This window comes from Accipiter gentilis, chromosome 6 (genome assembly GCF_929443795.1).
Source record: "Accipiter gentilis chromosome 6, bAccGen1.1, whole genome shotgun sequence".
NCBI classification, from domain to species: domain Eukaryota; kingdom Metazoa; phylum Chordata; class Aves; order Accipitriformes; family Accipitridae; genus Astur; species Astur gentilis.
This window is the reverse complement of record NC_064885.1, coordinates 6538931-6548239: the sequence shown is the minus strand read 5'-3', so window position 1 is coordinate 6548239 and position 9309 is coordinate 6538931. Positions and strand designations below refer to the sequence as shown.

Here is a 9309-nt window from a genome sequence, read left to right as displayed (position 1 = left end):
GGGGCGGCGAGAGCCTGAAGTGCCCCCTCCGTGGGGACAGTGCCCACCTTGGCCTCCCCACGTCTTCCTCTCCCTCCCCAGGGTCTGGGCTTCCCCCCTTCCCCGGGCCTGGGCCCACCCCACAGCCCCAGGCAGGGCAGGAGGACACGGCACCCCAGAGGCCCTGGGGAGGGACGCCTACATTCCCCCCCCGCCCCCAGCACTGCCTCCACGGCCATACTATGGCCCTTAATGCCTCAGAAAATATCCCCCCCCCTGCCTTGGTGCCCCCTTCCCAGCCCCCCTGGGGGAGCAGAGATGCCCCCCCACACCCCTCTGTGCTTGCCCAGTGAAAGACAAGGTCCGGCTCGCTTTAGGCAGATGACCGGGCTCCATTTGTTGCCATGGGCCACCCTGCTGCCGGGCGGTCGCTCACCTTAGGGCTTCAGCAGGGTGGGGGGTCTCCATGGGGCGAGGGGTCTGTGCTGGAGGGGATTTTGGCTCTTGGGATGTGGGATGGGGCTGAAGGGGGTGCAGGTGGGTGGCAGGCTGGGGTGTAGCTCCCCGGTGACTAATTCCCTGATGGAGATGCTCCTTCTAGTCCCGTGAACCCCTGTATGGGGGGATTAGAGGGGCAGGTCCCTTCCCAAAGCCCTTCAAGCCAAGGCTGTGGCATTTTCCATCAGGGCGCCCCTGCATCTGGCCACAGCGAGCTGCAAAGCCGCCACTTATGCCACCGTAGCCCTGTGGGAAAATCACGTCTGATTAAAGGCTCCCAAAACAGGCTTCCCGGGCCCTCAACCCCACATGCCCGGGGTACGCGACATCCACGTGATGGCAGGAATGTGGTAACACAATCCAGGCCTTGAGAAACGTCCCTGGTGTGGGCAGAGGCTGGAGGACAGAGCCAGCGTTGCTGAGCGGGTGCGGAGGCTGTGTTAAGGGCAGGGATCAGTGGAGCAGCTCCTGAAAAACTGGGCATAAACGGGTCAAACCAAAGAGAAAGCCCCGGCTGCCAGCTCTGCTCCAGCTAGGAGCTGTGAGTGGCACACGGGCACCTAAACACCGCTTGAGGTGACAAATCCAAACACAGAGTAGGTATCTCCAGCACCTGCAAGCTTTCCTGCACTCTCTACAAATAGAAATGTAAGCAGCTTTGGCCACGAGTCATCCCCAGCCTCCCACTGCCCACACACGTTGCTAGTCTTTCCCTGCCCAGGCAGAAATGTGTCTGCTCCCTTATTTTCCTCCTCGAAACAAGTGCCGCCCACTCTGAGCAACACGTTGTTTCAGCCTGTCCCCTGGCTTTCCAAACCAAATGAGAGATTTTGAGTTAAAGGTTATTTGCCACACAGAAAGTATGACAGATCCAGTGGATTTCTCAAAACTGGTACACGTAACCCTGAGTGGGATGATCTTGCTTTTATACATGGTGCTGGGCTCCTGGGGAACAATTCAGTGTGTGGGAATCGGTGGGGAAAAGGAAATGTGGAGTAAAAAAATAAAAAAAAATCTGATTCCTTGTCCGAGGAAGCCTTCAGGGACAGGCAGAGCGAACCACAAGAATCCTAGCATTGCTGCGAGCTGGTGTCCAGCATCAGGAATGAGAGCAGCGAAGCCACATGCCGGGTGCTCTGCCTGCAGCCTGCCCTATTTCACAGCCAGCACTTTCCTAACCCTGCATCTCGCAAGTGGCTCAGTACAGCAGGGCTAAAGGCAGAGACACAGCAGGAGCTGGCACCCGTCCTGCTGCCATTTAGCCTCCCAGTTGTCAGCCCCAAGGGAAGCGCAGCCTCCCCTTGCCTAGGAGGGCAGGAGAGCATCAGCAGGAACGGGAGGAACCTTCGTCTTCCTCTATAGAAAGGAGGGGGGGGGGGGGAAATCCCAAGAGAGGTAGACTGTGCCAGTGTACAGTGTATTTTTACTCTGCGGTGGGGAGACGTAGGATAAGAAGGACTGTACTTCCAGTGACACCCCTGGAGCAGGCTGGGATGCCGAGTCCCCTTTTCCCTCTAAGCCCCTTCCCCTCAAGCCACTTCATTTGTAGCCATTTATTAAAAGCTCATGTTAGTAAGAGCTCTTGCTGCTGGGTAAAAGCGTTACATTGGGCTCTGTAGCAGAACTTTTCATTCCTAATAGATGCCTAAATCCCAATAGATGCCTATGCCTGAAGACTTCACATCTGTGGGAAGTGTCCATCACAGAGCATCATCCCAGCCAGCAACTCACACTCTCCCATGGCCATTTATGGGCATTTAACATATCTGGGAACAAAACAACATGAAAAAAGCTCCAGTTGTCAGGAGAAGTTGGCCAGTTGGCCCCGAGCACAGTGCCACAGCACCTGCTGCCCAGTGCTCTGCCTCCGACCTGGACCCGAGAGCAGGTAGCATCCCACCCAGACAGGTCTCAGCCTCTCCCTCCATCACCCACCTGGGACAATCTCCTTGGGGAGGACTCATGAGTGCAGGATTTGGCTTCTACGGGCCCCGGCCTCGAGGGTGAAGCCTTGGAGCCTCTCTTGCCTGGTGGTGCTCCCATGGGAAGTGCCACAGAGAACGCAGGGCTGAGCGCAGTGTCCCCTGGCTGATGGGACGCTGCGGGATGCAGCACCAAAGGGGTTAGAAACACACTGTGGTGTTTGGATGTCCAGAAGAGCAGTGGGGAAACAGTGTTCTTCTGCTCCCTTCTCATCTCAGCGGTGCCTCGCGGAGCTGCGAGAGCTGTCAAAGCTTCTCTGAGCAACTCCCAGTCATCCAACCGCATCATCCAAAGGTGCAGGGGGAGCAGAGCCCCAGTGCCTGGTCCGTGAGCACCTTCTCTTGCAGGGCCCAGGATCTGCAGCCACAAGAAAAGCCTGGTTGCTCTGTTAGTGTGGACCCTCCATGCAAGGTGCTGAAACAGCCATGTTCATGCTCTACTGCGCTTTGCTGTCCTCCATGGGATTGGGGCTGCTTGTGCCCCGGACCCTGCGGGGAAGGGGGCTATTGCTCCTTCTCCCTCTGCATATCCCGGCAGGACTTGAAGAAGTCACTACGCAGCAGGCGGTAGAAGAGGATGATGTTCATGGGTGTCATGATTGCCATGCCCACCGTGCCTACAGCGTACGTTGCCGGGGGCACGTTCTCCCGATTGAGGAAGAGCCAGCGAGTCATCCAGGCCAGCGTGGCGATGCGGAACACCACGTAGGTGCCCAGGTTGATGATGCTGTTGAGGCGGTAGCAGGTGGTGTGCACCAGGTTGGCCATGAGCAGGATCTGCCGCAGGTGGAGGAAGATGGAGTTAATCTCCACCAGTAAAGCCACGAGGGCAAACCCGACGTACTGATGGAGCAGCACTGCAATACCAAAGCAGACAATCACCTGGGAAGGAGAAAGAAGGCAGGCTGAGCCCGGGAGCTGGTTGCTCTCAGCTGCTGCAAACTAGAGCCCTCCATGTTGGGCGCAGCGTGGAGCAAAGGTGGAAACAGTTATCACGCCAGTGCCAAACTGCTGGTCATCACCCCACATATAGGTTTGCAGCATTGCAGCCTCCAGCCAGCGCTGCAGCCTCCGGCATGAGATAAAGCCTCCCCAATGTTGCATGAAACCTGAGCAGGTTTCTTTTTTCCTGTGGGAGGAGAGGGAAACACTTCTATAAACTCCAGGTTGGCAGAGGAGACAGAGCAGCCAGACCTAACCCTGCTTTTGTGGCCTGGGGAATGCAGTTAGTTGTGGCCCAGCAGGTTTTTCCGCACACGGTGAACGGCTGAACCGGGCAGGAAGGGAGACGTGTAGCCCAGGGCTACTACGGTTGCTGCTGGCTCAGAGATTCTCCCCAGAACAGGCACGCTGCAGGGATTAAGCAGCTTTGGTGCATCAAAGAGCCCCGTGGGATGCCCCAAGCCTGGCCTGAAGCACCCTGGGGCTGCTGGATGCTGCAGCAGAGGACAGGGCTGTTAGGGGCAGAGCGGGCCTGATTCCTGCCCCGCACCCTCCCTGCCAGGCTGGGGGACAGGCTCTGCCTGCCTGCACTTCAGCACACACAGTCCTTTCTTCAGTTTATACTATTAATGCTGTTCTCTGTATTGGCTCTTTAATGAGATTATCTGCTCCCTGCTCGTTAAGTCACTGTCTTGGCCTGAATTAGCTTTCTTGTGGAGATGACCTTTTGACTTGCGAGCAGCAGCTGGCAGAGCCACAGGGCTCGCTGGGGTCTGCGAGACAGCAAGTCTGACCATCGCCTCCCGTTTCATCCCAGGTAGGTCCTGGTACTGTCCCTGTCCCCCATCCCCAGGCTGTGCAGACCCCTGTGCCTCCCCTGTAACCCACAGCGTCTCCGCTGCTCAGCTCCAGGCTGTGCTACCCCCCTGCCCTGCAGCATCCGCAATGCTCCAGCATCCGGACATCAGAGACGATCAAAGAGAAACCCACGCTGGGCACAGCCAGCAGCAAAGCAGGCAGAGGGCCCCACTGGTGTGGGCCTTCTGCACCACGGCTGCTCCAGCCACCCCAGCCCCGTGGCCGCAGTTCTGACCCGAATGAGAGGAAAACACCCCAGGGAGCGGGAAGTGGAAGGTGGGATGTGCAGCCCTTCCAGGCAGATGCTCCAAGTGGCCGAGAGCTGGCAGGAGGTGAGCTGCTTGCCTGTGCCGGTGGGGACACCTGGGTCACTGCTGGTCCATTACACCGTTATGGATCAGCCCCCCAGCCCAGCCCCTTCCCCCCCCCTGCTCTGTGCACACATGGGGGCTTTTTTTCCTACCCCATCTTTGGGTGCCTTTCTGCAGACCCCTGAAGAGTATATGAGTCTTGCAGGACCAAGAGAAGCTCCCAGCCCTGCTGTCTGGGCTTCTCTCCCCAGGCAGAAAAATCAGACAGATTTTGTAACAGGCAGCAATACCCACACTAGCAACCCCAGCCCCAGCCTCCCTGCTGGTACAAGTGCCAGGGTCTGTCCCTCAGAGAGCGGCCGCTGGACTCACCACAGAGTGATGGAAGAGCAGCTCCCAGGACTGGTGAAGTTTCTGATTGCACAACATGTCCACAAAGTCTTCAAGGAAATAACCTGGGATCAGAGAGGCCATGAGCAAAGAAGGGGGCCAGGAAGGACTGTGCCAAGTGACACCCCCACCCCCCACCCCAGCAGGGTCTGCACCTGACTGGGCTGGGCAGCCCCTCTGGGGAAGTGATGGCCACAGCTCAGCCCAAACCTTTTGTGGGTGGAAAGTCACCCACAGAGCAGGATCACACACAGGAGAAGGAAATTAGGGTGGTTTGGGTCCCTCCTGCAATCACTCTGTAGGATGTGCTCCTAGGGAGAGGCACTAACTGATCACTTGGATCTGTTCCTGAAGAAGGGTGACAGCGAAGACAGCATGCGGACCCTCACCCTTGTTACTGTCCCAGAACTGGATCTCTTTCAGCCTGGAGCACTTAACAGCTGCAGGATTCGCTGCCACCAAACCAACCCCATGTTGGCATTTTAGATACTCAGACCTCCTTGCTGAGCTGTAGCCATGCTGGAAAGCCTGTTAGCACTCACCACAGGGCTGGTGACAGATCTGCAAGAAGGTGACAAAGTGGTAGGGGGGAGGCTTCATACAGCCAGGGCGCTCAAAGCTCCTGGCCTCCACACTGGCAGATTTAGCTCAAGGCTTTGGGGGGACCGGCATCAACCTCATATCATGGGCATTTTTGGGATGCTCCAAGCCCTGGCTGCCCCACGAGGATGGTGGCGGGCAGCCTGGTGCCCAGTACCTCCTGGCTGCGGGTTCCGTGGGACAGAAAGGAGTCACTGTCCTTTGCCAAGAATAGGGCGATTGTCTGGGGTGCCTGAGACATCGCTGCCCGTGACATGGCTCGAGGGGCTGGTGTCAGGCACTGATGAGCCCCTGGGGACCCCCAGGGGGGCAGAACAGGGGGCAGCCCGCTCCTCCCCCCCACCTCACCTACAGATACGGCGACCAGGCTGTGTGCCCCGGGTGGGTGCGTGCCCACCAGGTCCTCGGACAGCCCGGGGTGGAGGCAGAACCTGCGGGGAGAGCAATTGTGAGTGCCGGGCAGCGCCAGCGGTTCCCCAATTCCCTTCCAGTGTCCCTGCTGCCCACCTAGTGCTGCTGACCACCCCGGAGCCCTCCCATCCCCCTGGTCCCCCCACGGTCACCCTTGTCCCTCTGTTTCCCCCCGCCCCGAGTCTCCCTATCCCCCGCTCCCCCTGTCCTCCTCCACCTCTCAGTGCCCCCCCCAACTTTCCAAACCTACACCCTCCTCAATGCTCCTCAGGGTCGTGTGTGTCCCCCCCCCCCCCCCCCAACCCCCGGTAAAGCTCAATCTCCCTCCGGGCCCCTTCCGTCGGGGTCCCTCGATGCCCCCATTCCCCTCCAGTACCCCCAGTCGTGTCCCCCCCATCCTCTTCCCCAGCTCACCCTGCCAGCGCCCCGCCGCCGCTCAGCACGCTGTGGGCTAACGACGTCCAGATGTTCCGCCACTTCCAGCGGTTCCGCCGGGCCGAGGGCGGCGGCGGCACCAGCCGTTCCAATCCCCGGTTCAGCAAACGGAAAGCGGCGAAAGAACCGGCCACCACCAACAATCCCGGGCTAAAAGCCATGGGCATCCCACCGGCCCGCAGTCTCCCCTAGGGTTTCCCATAAGGGCACCGATCGGAGCTGCTCGACGGCTCCGCCTCGATCGGCCCCGGGATCCGCCCCGGGCACCGGCACCGCCCTGCCCCGGTCGGGATGCGCGGCCCCGGGGCGAGGAGCCGGGGGGGTGGGAGGGTTGTAGGGGGGAATAACGAGCGTCGTTCCCGCAGGGAAGGGCCGGGTGGGCTGGCTGGCACTGGTATGTCCTTCATCCCCTCCCACGCGAAGATGCAGACACGCAGGGGAAGTGCTTCTCCTCGGAGCGTGTGACTCCGGGGACCGGGGAGGGGTAACGGGAAACGAGCACCCCGGGGTGTGTGTCAGCCTTCCCCCGGGCATCGCAGGGCAGGAACGGCGGTCAGCCCAAAAGGCGGCTGTAAGGGTGGCACAGAGCGGGGGCCTGGGTGCCTGGGGACGCCTTCCTCGTTCCCCTCAGGTTCCTCCTCCGCTTGGGTGGCACTGGGTGGCTGAAAAACTCACCCGGGACATGCTGCGGCCGGTGGGCCTTCACCCCAAAGCGTCCCTGGCATGTGATGCCAGTGAGCACCTTGCACTGTTGTTCTGCGCCGGAGAGCTGTCCCCCACCCTGGGTAAGGACCCCCCCAGACACACAGCCCCGGCTCTGCACATCGAGCAAGCAAAAAACTCTGAATACTCCGCCCAAAAAATACTGCTCTGCCCACAGCACTGTTGTCCTTCATCCCCCTGTCCCATGTCTGGTCCCGAAAGGAGCTCCCCGACGTCTGGGATACCCCAGCTCTGCTGTCCAGGGTTTGTGGGAATTCAGGATCCCGTACCCAGAATTTCTTTAGGTCCATCCTACAACTATGCTGCTTTTCCAGCCTCCTGTAATTTGATCGCTCCCTTGTTGCTTTTTGATGTCTCCACCAGAAGCGTGGCTGCTGCACAGACCTGGCTTCTCTTCTGCAGACAGGATGAGTCACCGTGTACACACTGATTAATGTCAAACTCTGCCTTTCCTTTGAGGTATTAATTTCGGATGAATTCTTCTGCTTTCTCTTTCCTGAAACAGAAACGTGTGGAGCCTCAGCTCTCAGCTGCTCCCCTGATTGGGGTGATGGACACTAAAACATCAACAAGTAATGCGCTGATGGAAGGGACACTGAGGAGGGGAGCGATTAAATCAGATTTGAAGGAGAGGAGTGAGATAGTCCCAACCTATAGAAACGCATCTGTTCCTGCTGCAAAAATTTGCTTAAAAACCGGACAAGACAATGTAATTTCATAGCAGTTAAATGGCAGGGAGGCGCTGCCTGAAGTAATCAGCAGACCTGGCTTCTCAGGGGATTATAAGGAATCTTGCGTATTAGGGCTTGAAGGATCACATACGCTAATCTGTTACTGAGAAGGCCAAATGCAAAGACATTTCTGTTTAGTATAAGATATGCCGAGGAAAGGGAGACATGCCGGGCTGCTCAGGGCACCGAGGAGAAAAATCGTTTAACAATTAATTGCAGTATAAAATTGCAGAGAGATGATTCCTAATGAGGACTCATCTGCAGTGCTTTAGCCTCAGAAATCTCGGCTGCTTCTTTCTGCGGTGACAACCTTGCCCTTCACCTGCCTGCAGGTAAGTCCCAGACCATGAAACGCCTGCAAGCCTGGCCCCGTTTGTCCCAGGGGCTCCTCCATTCACGGTGTTATTCTTCTAAAGAGGAACATTTGGCCAGGCTTGGGTCGAGGACAGGAATAGTTAAAATGTTTCTGGACAGTGGAGAGCTTTTACCTGCCACTTCTGCGAGGGAGGAATTTAAGCCGTGATTAACTGAGACTCTGGTTCAGGGGCTTTGATCCCACTGCTAGAGCACTAGCAACAGCTACATACTGGATACATTCAGCCCAGATTTTACTTTAATTTTACCAGGACTTGCTGTCAGACAGAGGTTTCTTACAAGCTTTTTCCAGCCTTTTCTCCTTTTCTCCCTTCCTCTGCAGCAATGGCATTAAGCAGGAATGGTTTTAGAGCTGGAGACTTCCAAGCCCAGTTCCAAACAGGTCCCTTGACACCAGGTTAAGCCAAATATTCAGCCACGTCCCAGAGGCTCGGAGGCCGGACTTGTCCCAAAAGAAGCCGTATAGAAGGGCAGGGACAGGAGCTCTCGGGCACAGCTGCCACCAGAGGTCCCTGCACGCTCGCTGGAGAGCTGGGAAGAGCGGCCCGATCTGATGGGACTCTTCATTCACACCTTATTTGGAGATATTGCCTTTTTCACCTAAATTTCGAGACGTTTTCCAACAGTCCCCGAACGACCTCATTTTTTGCAGGGAGGCAGCTCAGCCTGGTGATGGGTCGCTGCCGGTGCCTGCTCCCAGCGTGGCAGGGGACTCCTTCCAGATGTCAGCAAGGACGTGCCTACATCCATCCCGTAGCGCCGTGGGGACCACAGCTAATCCCACAGCAGGGGTGTAAATGGAGTGTACAGCAGTTTTTTCAATAGCTGGACAGGTTTTTTTCTCCCTCTCACAGGCTGCAGTTTCTCTGCAGCAGAGAGAACCCATTCTCTCTGTGTGGGAGAACCCATTTTCCACAATAAAGAGCTGGCAGTTTATTGATAATCCCCCATATGAATTCTGCCAGATAAACTGTGTCCTCCCTCAGATGATCCCCACTATTCCTGGATGGGGGTTTGGGTGTACTTTCGCAGCTCTGCCATCCCTTGCACAAGGAGGAGCCCACTCTGCTCCTG

General features: G+C 57.5%; 1 protein-coding gene across 1 annotated transcript; it reads right to left on the bottom strand.

The window, feature by feature from the left end:
- Positions 1-1488: 1488 nt before the first annotated feature.
- Positions 1489-6699, bottom strand: TLCD2 (TLC domain containing 2). Its single transcript, XM_049803300.1, has 4 exons — positions 6386-6699; positions 5909-5991; positions 4943-5025; positions 1489-3341 (listed from the first exon to the last, which is right to left on the bottom strand). The coding sequence occupies exons 1-4, from the start codon at positions 6571-6573 to the stop codon at positions 2964-2966; spliced, it is 732 nt and encodes a 243-aa protein (XP_049659257.1). The 5' UTR covers positions 6574-6699; the 3' UTR covers positions 1489-2963.
- Positions 6700-9309: the final 2610 nt, after the last annotated feature.